Source organism: Vipera berus (assembly GCF_964194415.1).
Source record: "Vipera berus genome assembly, chromosome: 2".
Taxonomy (NCBI): Eukaryota; Metazoa; Chordata; class Lepidosauria; order Squamata; family Viperidae; genus Vipera; species Vipera berus.
In genome coordinates this window covers 101,055,888-101,072,396 of record NC_138203.1, presented here as the reverse complement: position 1 = coordinate 101,072,396, position 16,509 = coordinate 101,055,888, and the positions used below count along the sequence as shown (strand labels likewise).

Below are 16,509 nucleotides of genomic sequence, written 5' to 3'. Positions count from 1 at the left end.
ACAGTTATATAATATACTGTAAGTATCTTGCTGCTTTAAAAGGAGGAACCTAAACTGATTGCCTAAACTGGTCCTTAGTTCTTGTGTTTGCTTTACTTTGACCAGAATTTGGGTTAGACTGGAAAGTTGTTGCAGTTCAAATTAAGATAGAGAACTCAGAACTCTGCTTTGAAAATGATCTCTATCACTTTGCTTGCTGGAGAGATGTAGAACAGCTGCATTCTGAATCCTTTAGTTCACGGGTGTCGCCGCGTCACGTGACGTGTTGCAACATATCGCAACTTTTTTGCATTGCCGGTGCTGTTGTGGGCGCAGCCTCTGCGTGATGCAACCGGCCCGTGGGCTGGCAGTTTGACATTCCTGCTTTCCTTTAATCCAAGTGCTCTCCTCTTACATCACAGCCTCTGAAGCAGCTGGTTCTTTTATGCACAGATCTTCTGGGCCTCAATGGGGCTTTAATAGACAAATATTAATCATTCCCATATAACTGTCTGCAGGGGGTGAAAATGTATCATTCTTCTCATAAAGGACACATGCCCTAATAAATTTCCAAATACACCTGCGTCAGTCCAAGCGTGTGGTTTGCACTTAATTGATTTCTGTCATCCAAGTCTGCTTCAATTTGAAAATTCTTACTGCAAATGTATATTGATCAGAACACAATTGGTAATTATAGGTAAATCCTGGAACATTTCCAAAATAGTGCATTGCTCTGGGATTGCCTTTCAGATGGTTGATTCATATGCACTTAATTTTTCCCCCTAGATTCAGCAGCCATCTCTCGGGTGAGGGAATCACACAGAGTACTACGTATTTCCAGCAGAAGCTGGAAATGCACAACACCGATTAGCTCACCCCTATAACACCACCAACATCAACCAGTCCATAGTCTTTAATTTAATCCCTTAAAGCAGGGCTCTCCGACCTTGGCCACTTTAAGACTTGTGGACTTCAATTCCCAGAATACCTCAGCCAGCAATGCTGGCTGAGGAATTCTGGGAGTTGAAGTCCACAAGTCTTAAAGTGGCCAAGGTTGGAGAGCCCTGCCTTAAAGTGTAGAGACATGAAGAAAAGTGAAGGTTCCGTTTGACGTATAATCATAGGGTAGAATGCCCATTCACTGCTAGAGGCACCTCATTTAAAGGGCCAGGAGGAAGCCAAGCCTGCAGAATGCCTTAAGATTTCACTCCTGTCATATTTATGTCCTAACATTGCAGCTCCCTGTGTTGCTTCTTGAGATGATATTGATGCCTCAGTTATATTTTTCCCCCAAGCACAGATAACCTGAGTTCTCTTTGTGACAGGAAAGTCTGCTTTGCATTATTCCTGGCAGTGAGAACTGCTATGATTCAAAATTCTACCTTCCCGCCCTTCCGATTCCAAACAGGACTTCAGCAAAAAAAAAACCCACAGCACCATGTCTTGGACCTGTTTGTAAAAGCTATTTAATTAGTTTGTTTGGAGTTCCTACCTGAGGTGTTTTTTTAGCACAAATTCAAACATTTCATTGCAGGGAGAATACAGTCCATTTGCAGGGGCGGGGTACGGTCATTATTTGCGTTCTCTGATTTTTTTGGGTAAAAAAATAGCAGTAAAAACATAGCAGTAATTTCTGTTTCCATGCTCTGTATATACAGGATGATCTTTCTGTGCCTTTACATGAAGAAGATGTGGATGGGTCATCAGGCCTCCTATTTCCTTTCTATGATACAGACACACATATGTTATATGTGTTAAGCAAGGTGAGTTTTATCCATAGACCAAGTTGAAATAATTGTTGTTGTTGTTGATAGTTGCGAAGTCATGTCCGACCCATCGCGACCCCATGGACAACGTTCCTCCAGGCCTTCCTATCTTCTACCATCTTCTGGAGTCCATTTAGGCTCACGACTACTGCTTCAGTGACTCCAGCCACCTCATTCTCTGTCGTCCCCTTTTTCTCTTGCCCTCAATCTTTCCCAGCATTAGGCTCTTCTCCAGTGAGTCCTTCCTTCTCATTAGGTGGCCAAAGTATTTGAGTTTTAGCTTCAGGATCTGGCCTTGTAAAGAGCAGTCAGGGTTGATCTTCTCTAGGACTGACCAGTTTGATCGCCTTGCAGTCCAAGGGACTCGCAGGAGTCTTCTCCAGGACCATAGTTCAAAGGCCTCAATTCTTTGACGCTCAGCCTTTCTTATGGTCCAACTTTCATAGCCATGCATTGCAAGTGGGAAGACCATAGCCTTGACTATACGCACTTTTGTTGGCAGGGTGATGTCTCTGCTTTTTAGTGTGCTGTCTAGATTTGCCTTGGCTTTCCTTCCCAGGAGCAAGCGTCCTTTAATTTCTTGGCTGCAGTCCCTGTCTGCAGTGATCTTGGAGCCCAGGAAAATAAAATCTGTCACTACATCCATTTCTTCCCCATCTATCTGTCAGGAATTGAGAGGGCCAGATGCCATGATCTTGGTTTGAAATAATTAGCTGTGACAATATGCTGCAAAGTTGCAAAGCAATACAATCGGCGCTGTAATAAGTTAAATTCTGCAGAGCACTATTTCTCAACCTGGGCAACTTTAAACTGTGTGGACTTCAACTCCCAGAATTCCCACTGATGTATTGCCTGCCAGCTCCCTCCCAACAAAAACTCTTGTTTTATAAGTCCTCTTGGCTGAGGATAGGAGATGCTACTCCAATGTGCTGCTTGTCCAATATTGCAATTTTTCTGATTCTCCTCTCCCACTTTTTTTACTGACAGAATTTAGGATGTGAATGTGCTGTTAGCCACAGATCCAGGATATATAAGAAACTTATAATGGTGCCAATCTCCAAGACTGATTGCCCTCATTATAACTCTCAGGAAAACTGGAGGATAGTTATTATTGTTATATAATTTTTGCTGATCTAGAACAGGGGTCTCCAACCCCCGGTCTGTGGACCACTACCGGGCTGCGGCATGCCAGCAACCGCATAAACAAGCAAAGTCCCATTTGCAGGATGCAGGCAGCACACAAAACCGCTCCCCCTCCTGTCCACGGAAAAACCTCTCTCCACATAACCGGTCCTTGGTGCCCAAAAGGTTGGGTACCTCTGATCTAGAATATGGCCTTGGCTTTTGCCCTATTTGTCATCTAATCTGAATATACTTGTTAGGTGAGTAGGCAGAGTGTTATTGGGATGGAAATGCTCCAACTCCTAAATCCTTTACCTAGTGGGTTGTTATGTGTAGCCTCCTTGGTGAACCCGTGAGGTGATTGATTAAGATTTAAGATCAGAATAACAGAATATCAGAGTTGGAAGGCACCTTGGAAGTCTTTTAGTCCAATTCCCTGCTCAGGCAGGAGATCCTGTATCATTCCAGACAAGTGGCTGTCCAGTCTCTTCTTAAAAGCCTTCAGTAATGGAACACCCACAACTTCTGAAGGCAGGTTGTTCCACTGGTTAATTGTTCTCACTGTTAGGAAATTTCTCCCTGGTTCTAGGTTGCTTTTCTCATTGTTTAGTTTTCATCCATTGTTTCTTGTCTTGCCTAACAAGCCTATCCCTGACAAGCCTATCCAGATTAGGTAATAAAGTGAAACCTCCTTGGAGGACGTATCTGAGAATCTCCTAACCATTTTCCTCAGATTAAAGAAGCTACTTGTATGAGCAGAGAAACATTTAAAACAAGAAAAGAAGTCCGATTGCCATGGCTCAACAAAGAGAAGCCACATGTTATTCTGGATGGCCAAGAATAATTTAATCAAGTCCACATCGTGAGTGTAATCCTGGCTTTTCCAGATCCATCCCAGAGTGACTTCCTTTTAAAAATGAAGTCTTATATGAACTTGCTCCCCTCTACCTCAGTTCAGGCTTCTCCGCTGTAAAGAATTATCTATCTATCTATCTATCATCTATCTATCTATCTATCTATCTATCTATCTATCTATCTATCTATCTATCTATCTATCATCTATCTATCATCTATCTATCTATCTATCTATCTATCTATCTATCTATCTATCTATCTATCTATCTATCTATCTATCTATCTATCTATCATCTATCTATCTCCACTGAATGTGTATCTCTTAACAATTGTCTTTAGGGAGATGGGAACATCAGGTACTATGAGATAAATGTGGAGAAACCATACCTACTTTACCTGATGGAATATCGCTCTCCTTTCCCTCAGAAAGGAATTGGTAAGTTTGCAGCCATTTCATTGCAGTTTGTATGCTGAGGAACTAGAACAGGGGGCCTGTGAACAACGGATGCATTGAGGGAGGGGCAGCTGGTTACAGGCAGACAGTAAGCATTGGCCTATTTTCCCTTGCTTCACTTTTGTCATGGCTGCACAGCATTGGCTCATGACATTCATTTTGCCGTGTCTTTATCTCTCAGAATATTGATTAAACCAGCCTTCCCCAACCTGGTGTTCTCCTGATATGTTGAATTACGGTTCAAATTATCCTTCCTCACCATTGACACTGGCTGTGTTGGCAGGAGGTGATGGAAATTGTAGACGAGCACATCTGGAGGAACCAGATAGTGGAAGATTGAATGAAAACCTTTGCCAGGAGGACAAGAGAATTCTGACAATTGCTTTTTCGCCTGCTTCCAACTCTTCTAAGCGGTTCTATCTAGTCTGTTTGGAAGAGCAAAAAAGTCTCCTTCTTAAAAGACTGATTGTGCATGGATAGAAGGAGAGTGGATGGTCCCAAGACTCCAACTATAGAAGTTATTATAATTATGGGTACATCAATCTTCCACAAGCTCTTAGACCACGGGACTGAAAGAGAAATGCAATGAAGTGGCTGGAACGAGAAGAGACAGGGGGGTTTTCAAGTGGTTACCTAGCAATTTCGGACAAGATCAGAAAAAGGAAACATCACTTTAGTTACATTTTTTAAAATTAAATTACAAACGGAAGTAATTTGTTCTCTTTAAAAAAAATGGCTAGGCCTGGGGCGTAGCACCGGTCAGGGGAAAGATTTCAGCTTTCTCTGTTTCCTTCCTCCATGACTATTCTGCAGAAGAGAAGAGCAGCAGTTGGATTTCCCAAACCTATGTTTTGGCGGAACTTGTCATAACTTTTTTTTTTTTTACTGCTCTCAGGTGTTATGCCCAAGAGGGGTCTCGATGTCTGTGCCTGTGAGATCTTCCGGTTTTATAAACTGATTCCGGTCAAAAGCCTGATTGAACCCATTTCTATGATTGTGCCTCGCCGGGTGAGTGGATATCTCTTCTTTGGCAATGTGGCAGGGAGGGGCTTCATTTTGAGGATACTGTAGTTCCCCAGATACGGAAATGGGACTCTACTCTCCTATTCCTTTGCAGTCTGAATCGTACCAGGAAGACATCTATCCAATGACAGCTGGGGTCCAGCCAGCCTTGACGGCACAAGACTGGCTGAATGGCACTAATAAAGGTTTGTGATACAATTACTTGAACTGTCAGAAACAAAACATTTTGCTCATTTATCTGTCTGCATCACATTACATTAAAGGCAGATCTACGCTAAGGCTGGAGGCCAGCAAGTACACATAATAGCAGTACTATAATCTGGATCGCAATGTTTGGCATTATCGTAATAAACTGGCCATGACCTTCAGCAATTAAAGCAATAATGTTCTCTATATCTCAGTTCTAAGCCGTATCACGCCTAACGTTTTAGCTATTTGCTATAGAGGTGTGCATGTGAAGGATCCACACAATTTATTCAGCCATAAGACTGAAATTGTAAATGTCATGGGACCCAAAACAATAATGCACAAAGGTCAGCTGTGAGAAAGCACCCAAAGTTTTCATTGTGTGTTTTGTATCCAATTAATCTGTGGTACGACAATACTTTTATCCACAATCTTAAATAACTAGTCTACATCTAGGTTGTTTTGAACATAAAATGAGTTCCAACTATCTTGGAAGAAGAGCTAAGTTCAACTACTTGTGTAATACTGTAGGTATGGAGTAGAATTCAAGGGACGCGGTGGCTCAGTGGGTTAGGATGTTGAGCTTGTCGATCAGGTCGGCAGTTTGGCGGGTCGAATCCCGAGTGCCGCATAACAGAGTGAGCGCCTGTTACTCGTCCCAGCTTCTGCCAACCTAGCAGTTCGAAAGCACGTAAAAATGCAAGTAGAAAAATAGGGACCACTATGGTGGGAGGGTAACAGTGTTCCGTGTGCCTTTGGCATCTAGTCATGCCGGCCACATGACCACGGAGACGTCCTCGGACAAGCGCTGGCTCTTCAGCTTTGAAACAAGAGATGAGCACCAGCCCCTAGAGTTGCAAACGACTAGCACGCGTGTGCGGGGGAACCTTTACCTTTACTTTAGAATTCTTCCTTCAGGTCTTTTGACAATGGATTATCCCCTCTTCTTGGGTTATTGCAGCATCTGCTATCCTGGTATTGTTATATAATAGAAAGGTATCAACTCCAGTCAATTTCATTGTGGGTGAGGCCTATTGCTGTATTTCACCTGGCCTTGCTCTATACCAAACCCCAAGACGATGCAATATTCCTAAATTTGAATTAAATAGTGTGGATTGAGGGAACCAACTTGCTTCGAATCAAAACTGTTTTGCTTTGGTGCTGTGTACATTGTCCTAGCACACAAAGTGATCTCAATGCCCTTCTTGGAATGAATGAATGTTTTTTTCTTGCATTTAATGGCTTGGTTCTGAGGACCACTCAGTACTGGTTGCTATTGTTCCTATTTGCTTGAGACAAAATTACTCTTCTCTGTGGCCTGCAGGTCCTGTCTTGATGTCTTTGAGACCAGGTTCTGTGATCTTGAATTCTTTACCACCATTTCTTGAAAAGGAGATTGCCATGGAAGCAACTAAGCCTGTTCAGGGCCGGGACAGAGTGACTGATACCACCGAAAAGTTGAATAAAATCCACGAGAAATGGGGGACCAGGAAGACTGAGGAAAGACAACAGCAAAACAGACTAATGAAGTTATCTAACGGCGTTGATACTTATGAATGTCCTCCACCTAAAACAGAAAATGAGGTACAGTGGTGTGACCCAGAAAAAATTATGTTAGTGAGTAAATGAGATAAAATAGAAAAAAAATAGCTTCTTTCTCAGGAAGTACAAGCAAGGTAGGAAACAAGGGCATGCCTCACTGGATTTAAGTGACATAGAGTTATTTCTTAGAAGCCTCTCTCTTTTCTGCTCAATTCACCGATTCTGTGTTACAGCTGTGACCTCTCACTTTTGAACAGAGGTCAAGATAAAACACATTTCTATTCTGTTCTTCCTCTCACTCAATTTCAGATATCTGATAGTAGATGAGGAATGAATGACAGCATGGGAAGTATGAAGGATATTCTCCTGCAAGAGTAGCTGATGGGTAAACTGGAACCTAAACCCACTGCCAGTTTTTCATGTTGGCATATTAGAGGAGGAATTGATATATTTATTATATTTTCTGATACTGTTTAGCATAATCTGCATGTTTTTTTTAAAAAAAAAAGCATTTTCTTGTATAAGCATCCCATTTTCACGTCAGAATACTCATTTGTGTCTAAATTTTCATCAGTCATTTTCTTGACACTGTAGTTTCACGTAGATATCAGATGATTTTAATGTGTGATTACACAAATGACATATGTAGTCTTTACTTTCCAGCTGCTACAGATGTTTTATCGACAGCAAGAAGAGATTCGGCGGCTCCGTGAAGTGCTGATCCAGCGGGATATCCAAATCAAACAGCTGCAGCTTGAGATCAAAAACCTTCATGTGGATTCTCACCGATTTTGACCGGCTACCATTTGGAGTCTCAGAACAGATGTTGCCAGAAATTATTATATTTTGGAAATTACAGATTAGGAGGAAAATTTCAGATTTATTGGCAATCTATTGCCTACCATGAGTGCCCATATCCTGCAAGCTGGAATTTACTGGGGGGGGGTTGTGGTGCTCTATTTATCGGATTCATTCTTTGCAGGCCACTCCAAGTAGTCCCATGATAACTCAGTTGGAGGTGTTTCAAAGTGAGGGCAGACCTGCCTGGATATGAGCATCCTTTCAGTCCCCAGTAGATAACTGAACTTGGAAGTACGGTTGCTTGGACTTTAGCACTCAACTCTTTCACATCGTGATGAACCAAAATAGGAATTGTTCAGGATTCTTATTGTTCTGCATTCTTGGATGGATCACGAATGATTTTGCACTGAATCAGTTTTGTTTCCTATAACCAAGGGGAGTTTATGTGGGAATCTAAACCATCAGCCGTCTCTTAAGCTTTATGAGTCATCACTTTCTAAAATTCTGTTTATGCCTAGGAGATAAGGACCAAAGAGATAGATGTCATTAATTTAAAAAGGAATTCAGAAATAGATGCTTCTGAGAGCCATGGCTGTGGAAATGAATGCTTTTTATTGAAGTGGAGAAAATAAAGACCGCTCCTACTGAAGTGGTCTTATCAGAGCCAGAGCGGAAGGGTTCTGTAGACCAAGTCAATGTGTCTTCCATCTCTATCCATAATCTCTAAGGATCACTTCATGCCTTAAATCAAGTAGGAGTTGAGTTACTAATGCTCTTAAGATGGCTTTCTTCCAATTGTCTGAAGCTGAGTTTTCTACTCACCAAATCTTTCCTCCTTTATTACTCTGAATGTTGTACCAGATCTTATAGGCATATTGCAGTTCAGTATCCAGAAGTGTGAAGAAACGTAATTCTGATAATCCTCTATCAACCTGTTTATCAGAAACACATTTTCCACAACTGTCAAATTGCAAAACTTTCTTTTCAGATTTTTCCGCTTGCTGTTTTGATGCCTATGACTAATATTTCACCTCATGTTTGTTTCCTTGCTGATTTCTATGATAGACTATGCAAAGCACTGCCACCAACAATGGTTTGAGAGCAGGATCAACTACTCCAAAGATTATGAAGCCCAAGATGGAGGGGGGAGGGGGGGTGTTAGATGACTTTTGCTAACATAAATTTCTCCTCAATCGTGAATGCTGAAAATGTTCGTGTACAAAATGGTTGAAAAATTTGGGGAAAAAAACATACCTAAAGCTGCACCAGACATAATAAAATTGTAAGATACAATTACTTTTAGAGTTTAAGATATTTGTGCAAAATTTAAGGAAACTCCCCAAAAAATAGAAATTTAGAATTAGTACCAGAAGACTGGGCTGTAATCAAACTGAGGAATATTGTATAAACATTTAATACAGAAATACCACTGTTCACCCTCCCTCTGTACCGCTTCTGTGTTTTATCGCTTAGCCTGTAGAACTTAACATTCTTTTCCCTTACAGTTCTTTTTTACCCTCTTTTTCCTTCAAGACCAAAGTTGAATCATTTCTTTGAATCCATCGTTCAATTGTGACATTCCCTAATGCAGGGGTTCCCGACCTCTGATCCATGGACAGGCACCGGTCTGGGGCCTGCCAAAGACCAGGCCGCACAAACAAGCGAAGTCCCATCCGAGGGATGCAGGCAGCATACAAAACCACACCCTCTCCGGTCCATAGGAAAACCTCTCCACAGAACCAGTCCCTGGCGCCCAAAAGGTTGGGGGGGGGTCGCTGTCCTAGTGGGTCGATAAAATTGCTCAAGCATGTCCTTCCCATATATTTTTTTCTATACTATTCCCTCACTTCCCCATTGCTTTTTCGAGCAGGAACCCATCTCATAGCTAATATGTACATACAGGTAGTCTTCAACTTACAGCTGTTCATTTAGTGACTATTCAAATTTAAATGGCACTGAAAAAAATTGACTTATGACCATTTTTCACATGACCATTGCAGCATCCCCGTGGTCAATGTGATCAAAATCCGGGCGCTTGGCAACTGGCATGCATTTATGATGGTTGCAACATGTGATCACATTTGTGACCTTCTGACAAGCAAAGTCAATGGGGAACTCAAATTCATTTAACATCCTTGTTACTAACTTATCAACTGCAGTGATTCACTTAACAGCTGTGACAAGAAAAGTTGTATTGTGGTTGTAAGTTGAAGATGACCTATATAGCAGAAGGAAATGGCACATTTTGGGTTAAAGTAAGTACAGGGGGGAAAAAAATCAGAGTTGTAGATCCCTGAGATTTCACATTCTATAATCTAGTGTTCCAGTTGGTGTTGCTTAAATATACTTTTAAAGGAATATTCACAATGGCACGAAAGACATAATGGAACTTCTATATTTACCAAGCTTTATGCATATAAAATGAATTGGCCTCTGTAATAATCCCAGTAATTGGTAGTAAGGGCTCATGGGATTTTAATTCGTACTCTTAAAAACAACTGATACATTTGCATAGGTTACAGTTGTGATCAAGACATTAAAGCAATTCCAATTATTTAGAAAATAAGCCAGATGAATCATAACATGACTTGAAATTTTAACTTTGGGCATAATTGTAGAGAATCAGAAAGATGGCCTTGGGGAAAAGAGGCAAGAACCGTTATCTCAGCAAGAAGAGTACAGTATAGCTGCAATCTTCCTATGGGGTCAGTTTCCTGATTTGGGCTACCTTTTAGGGCAGACAATAATAGAATTACTATTTTCTGTAGCTAATCTCGGATATATAAGATATACCACTTTATATTTTTGGAAAATGGGACTGAATGTAGACTAAACAACCAATTGGTATGAATCCATCTTTTATTATTAATACATTATGAGCTGATAGAGAGATGTTTTGGAAACTACATATGCAACATGGTTGCAAAAGTAGAAATGCTGCCAATTACAGAAACAAGGGTAAGGTACATTATTGGATTAAGGATGATAGCTTGCAGTTTGGGAATTTGTCTTTTATCTTGTTTACAGGCAAATAAATTATTTTAAGTATTTGTCAGCTTAAGATAAAGGAAGGGGTTTAAAATGCACTTCTAATGTGTACTTTTTGATTTTTTTGCCTATTTTTATGTATTGCTTTGATCAATGTTAGCCATTTATCAAAGGGGTTGAAAAATCCCAAATCTACTTGAAAAATGTATATATGTATTGCTTTTTGTTCTGTTTACCAAGACTTGTATAGCACTTGAAATTTATTTTTAAAAATTACTCTTGTTTTTAAAAACACTTTTGAAATAATACATGCAGACCAAAAAATTTTTTTTATTACATTTATATCCCGCCCTTCTCCGAAGACTCAGGGTGGCTTACAAGCTTAGCAGTGTTTTAGTCATGTATGCTTTCTGAGGCAGAGGGAAAGAAAAGAAAAATCTATATAGTGATGACATACTGATTATGCTTTATTAAATAGCGCCTAACTATATTTAAAGATACATGGGTGGTGGTATTTTTCCTATTACAGTGATTTAAAAGCAAGGAAACTGAAACACCATTGGGGACATATGAAAGAATGACAAGGCTTGTACTTAATAAATACAAGGAATGATCTTGGAAAAGCTAAGCATTGTTAATACTTATACCAACCATGTAACTAAATCCAGTTACTAGTCCACAATAGCATTTTACTATTGTTTAATCACACATGCCATACATCATCAGTGACACCTCAATAGTTTTAATCTATGTATGTAACTTTTCCCCCCCTTAAAGGTGAAATTAAATCAAATGGCTTTTTAATAAGGCTGGATTTAGAACCTTCCCTTACAACAAAACTTCTGATCGGCAGGATTGCAAAATGTATTTTAAAGAAACTTTAGAAATACATCCTCTGATATTTCACTTACAGAGATTCCACAATTCACCTTTTGATCAGAACACTACCAACCGTTAGTACTGAATGTGTTATTTCTATCAAATATTGAAACATGGACATTAAGCCAGAAACCTTTACACAGGGCAGCAAATTCCTCTGGGCACAATAAAAGCTATTGCTATGCTATATGCATAGGATTATAATGTTAGCATGGCTTTGCAAAAAAACAAAAAAAACACACTCTTTTATGACCACTGCTAGTATAGTAATGGAGCTGGTCCTTACTGGGATATGCTGAAGAAAAGTGATAATTAATAAAAAAGGTATTCGGCTATTTGAAATACTTACGCAAACTAGCTAAAAAAATACATCATTGGCTACAAACAATAATATTTGAATAACACATCTAGATAAAAACCTTTGTGAACACCTAAAATCTTCCAAGTCTGGAACTGATCACTCAACAAGCCGGAAGCACATAAACATCAAAAGTTAAACCTGTTCTAAATTTACTTACGCTGTGAATTGTACTAGTAATACAGCAATCCGTGAAGCTGGGGAGAAAGATGAAGCAAGGCTTCCTGGGTTATTTACTTGCCTAGCAAAATAAATTACCTAATCCTAAACAAACTTCATAGATCAAAGAATCCAGATTTTGTTTGATTTCACAAATGTAGAATATTCACAACCCTGTCTACCAACTTTAAGCCAAAAAAGGCACAGATTTTCAAATCTCTCTGAATATAACAACTGCAAGATTAGTTTTATCAAATAACGTTTACTTAATTCAAGTTCTTAAAAATACTTTTTCTGTTGTTGCATAAAACATCCTAATGTAAAAAATATCCAACGGCTTAGAAAAGGAAAAAGAAGGCAGGGGAAAGCAAAACATGAAGAACAGGTGTGCCACACGTGCTCCTCAAGTCACAGATCATCCAAGGGGTACCCCAAGAAACACTCAACAGTCCTTTGGAGACACAGAAGACTTTAGTCATCCTCTTCATCCCCATCATCATCTGTCTTTCTTTTTCGCTTTTCACCTTTGCTATTCTCTTCTTCATCTGCAGGACAAGAGAAAAATCATTCCATGATGACTATTCCAAGGGCGTATATTCAGTTGAATTATCCAACAAGCCTATTACAGGCTCCATAAAGGAAGAAGTTTTAGAAACCTCCCAAAACTGTTTACTATTAACCGTGCTGACTGGGGGTAATAACAGTTTTAATTAAAAATACCTGAAAGGTTTTTTTAAAAAAATCATCTCTACATATAGAAAACGGCTAATGGTTGTTTTATACACTTAAACACTAGGAGTGATTGCTTCTGGAATCCAGTAGGGACGGTCACAAGCTGCCACATCACAATCATATGACCACAGAGATATTGCAACAACTAATTAGGTCTATTTTTTTTAAAGCCTCCATAATTGTTGCCAAACAAATGGATATAGGGTAATGGTTACCTGCATTCCAGTCTTGAATGGCGAACACATCATCATTATTATCATCTTCCAAACTTGCACTTTTTCCACTGGTACTTTTATCAATACTTTTACCTTCCTAAGATTTTCTAAAATAAAAAGACTGGCATTAAAAAAATAACATACCTTCTTCCTTTTCTTCTTTGTCATCGTCATGTTCTTCACTGTCAGACCCAGACTTTTCCTCCTAAAAATAACAACAGGATTGCCTTTGAAACTAAATACCTTTGCTCCTGTTATCTGCTTCCCATTTTCTGCTCAGTGAGCAAAACTTTTTAGAAAAACACTTGATAATAATATGTCAGACATGTCAAACACAAGGCCCAGGGGCCGGATCTGGCCCGCGAAGTGGTTTCATGTGGCCGGGAAACAGTGAGGGAACGACCCCCACTGCCTTGGCCCGGGCCCAGAGACCCTCCTTCTGCCAGAGACCCTCAGATCTGTCCCACTCCTGCCCAGGCCCCCATAGGCACCCTTGATGTGAACGATGTAGAGCTGGCCACGCCCACCCAGTAGGCCATACACACTAGCCACGCCCATCCAGTAGGCCATGCCCACCCTGGCCATACCCACCCGGCCCCCTGAGGGCAACCGCAATGCTGATGCGGCCCTCAATGAAATTGAGTTTGACACCCCTGTAATATGTTGTAATCCAGCCTTCAATTGTTTGCTACCATGTTGTAGCAACCAATGAGAACAAACCAAGGGTCATTATTTCAGCTGCTCAGGGATCAGTTTGTTCCTTATCTACATGAACTGGTGGCTTTGGATTCAACATCATTATACTGATAATACCCTAATACAGGTAGTCCTCGACTTACAATAGGTCATTTAGTGGCCATTCAGTGTTACAATGGTACTGAAAAAAGTGACTTATGACCATTTTTCACACTTATGACCGTTGCAGCATCCCCAAAATCACGTGAGCCAAATTTGGATGCTGGCTCATATTTATGAGGGCTGCAGTATCCTGGGGTCATGCGATCACCTTCTGTAACTTGACACGCAAAGTCAATGGGGAAGCAGATTCACTTAACAACTGTGGCAAGAAAGGTCATAAAATGGAGCAAAATTAACTGTCTTGCTTAACAACAGAAATTTGGGGCTCAACTGTGGTCATCAGTCGAGGACTACCTGTATATCTTTCGATCCCAGACCAGCCAAGTAAGGATGTCATGTTCTGCCCAAGTGCCTGGAAGCTGTTTTTGTTTGGAAGGAGAGGAACCATATCTGACTCAATCTTACCAAGGGATGTAGGTGTTTGAGCCAAACAGATCTGGAAATATTCCCTTCTTTAACTTTGGATAGGGTAGTACTTCCCCTTGAAGTTGGTAGGCAACCTAGGAGCCTTCTTGTACTTGCAGCTCCTGCCTGAAGAGCAAGTGGCGACTGTGACCATGATGGCTTTCCATAAATGCATCAGGGGCACCAATTGCTATGTTTCCTAGATCAGGGAATCCTTCAGATAACTCATCTAGGCCCACGTCAGCCTGGAGCTTGACTCCTGCGATTAATGCTTTACTAACGTAACACATTATATGGGACTGCCCTTGAAGACTACTAAGAAGCTTGAACTGCTCCAGAACCCAGTGTGAGCAGTAAAGGGCAAGCACTGGGATGCCAATGTTAATACCATATTTTCCGGCGTATAAGACGACTGGGCGTATAAGACGACCCCCTATATTTCCTGTTAAATTATAGGGTTTGGGCTATACTCGCCGTATAAGACTACCCCTCTTCCAACGCACACCAAATAAAAATTAAAAAATCATGTCACCCCTCACCCTTCTCTTCGTTACACTACACATTTTATTTATTTATTTATTTATTTTATTTTAATTCCAGGTTTTCCAGCCAGCCCGCCCAGTTCCTGAGTCAAATGTGTCCTTAGAGCTAAGCAGCTGCTCTGGCTGCGGCATTCCCCACCTGCCTTTCAAGTTGGGATAGACTACAGCTGCTCTTCAACTTTAGAAGGAAAGACGCCCAGACCCCAGCCTGTAAAAAAATCACAGACTGCAGCTTCTACTCCAATTGGTCCCGCTTTCCCTGCACAAACTAAATGGGAGATCCGCTCCAGGTTTTCCAGCCAGCCCTGTCCCTAAAGTTTCAGCACCTGGCGTATAAGACGACCCCTGACTTTTGAGAAGATTTTCATGGGTTAAAAAGTCATCTTAAACGCCGGAAAATATGGTACCTCTGCTTTGTGAGCTGCACAGGTTACCTGTTTGCTTTTCGTCATGATTCAAGGTGTTGGCTCGCTCTCCCTATAAAAAAAAAACACAAAACCCTACAAAGCCCTATGTGGCACAGGCCTGGTTACTTGAGAGAATACCTGTCTCCCATAGCATCTGCCCAGCTGATTTTATCCTGCAGGGTCAGCATGCTCCAGGTTTCACTGATTAAACAATATCGCCTATTGGGACCTCAGAAGTGCACCTTCTATAGCAGTGCTTGTCCTCTGCAACAAGGTTCCCCTCACAACACAGATGATCCCCACTCTACTGTTGTTTTAGAAGAGCTGTGAAGACGTGGCTCTTCACCCAGGCATTTTGTAAGGGAGAGGGAAATCCTTCGCTTCACCACACTTGCCATCCAACTTTTATGTTTCACTGATTATATTGTAATTTCTTTGTTTGACTGTTGTAAGTGGCTCAGAGACCTTTGGGGTGTGATGGTATGCTTGTAGTAGTACTACTAGTAGTAATCAGAATAGCTACTCTTCTTGCAATGTGATAAAGAAGCACAAACATTTTACTGCAGAGTAAAGAGAAAACAATATTTTAAACCAACCTCTCCACTAATTTCATCTTCTTCAGATTTATCTCCTACAAACAAAGCATAAAGTGAATCCTCGTTTTCGTCCTCATACTCATATGTCATCATCATCATCTTCTGAGAAAAAAGAGTTTATATATATATATATATATATATATATATATATATATATATATATATATATATATATATATATATATATATATGTATATATATGTATATATATATATATGTATATATATATATATATATATATATATATATATATATATATATATATATATATATATATATATGTATATATATATATATATATGTATATATATATATATGTGTATATATATATATATATATATATATATATATATATATATATATATATATATATAAAATTAGGAAAGCTATCATAAAATCAAAATAATATTAATTCAAAGGGTGTTTCCTTTTATTTTCTTATGAACTGATAAAAAAGCACATACTGATATCGACCAATGTTTCATAATTATCTTCAGACTTGCAATTTATAAATTAAGCAATCTAAAAGGCAGTATGAGTTTAAACTGTCAGTTTAAAAGAGGGTGGGCTAATAATTTGCAATCTATTACAGCAATAACCATAGTCTGCAAAGAGCTTCCAAAGCATCAAAGGTATCTCTTT

General features: G+C 39.9%; 2 protein-coding genes across 3 annotated transcripts in view; one reads left to right on the top strand and one right to left on the bottom strand.

The window, feature by feature from the left end:
• Nucleotides 1-10,935, top strand: part of CORO2A (coronin 2A) — a 60,681-nt gene extending 49,746 nt beyond the window's left edge. Inside the window, exons 7-12 of the mRNA XM_081317554.1 lie at nt 1,638-1,742; nt 4,062-4,158; nt 5,072-5,184; nt 5,294-5,384; nt 6,710-6,969; nt 7,591-10,935. Of these exons, the coding sequence (XP_081173680.1) occupies nt 1,638-1,742; nt 4,062-4,158; nt 5,072-5,184; nt 5,294-5,384; nt 6,710-6,969; nt 7,591-7,722 (798 nt within the window). The 3' untranslated portion in view covers nt 7,723-10,935. The remainder of the gene's footprint in view (nt 1-1,637; nt 1,743-4,061; nt 4,159-5,071; nt 5,185-5,293; nt 5,385-6,709; nt 6,970-7,590) is intronic.
• Nucleotides 10,936-11,162: 227 nt separating this feature from the next.
• ANP32B (acidic nuclear phosphoprotein 32 family member B) overlaps nt 11,163-16,509 on the bottom strand; it is a 45,628-nt gene continuing 40,281 nt past the window's right edge. For both annotated transcript variants that reach the window (XM_081317564.1, XM_081317565.1), the window contains exons 5-7: nt 15,868-15,902; nt 13,204-13,264; nt 11,163-12,657 (exon numbers count right to left, since the gene is read on the bottom strand). In XM_081317564.1, the coding sequence (XP_081173690.1) occupies nt 12,584-12,657; nt 13,204-13,264; nt 15,868-15,902 (170 nt within the window). In that variant the 3' untranslated portion in view covers nt 11,163-12,583. The remainder of the gene's footprint in view (nt 12,658-13,203; nt 13,265-15,867; nt 15,903-16,509) is intronic.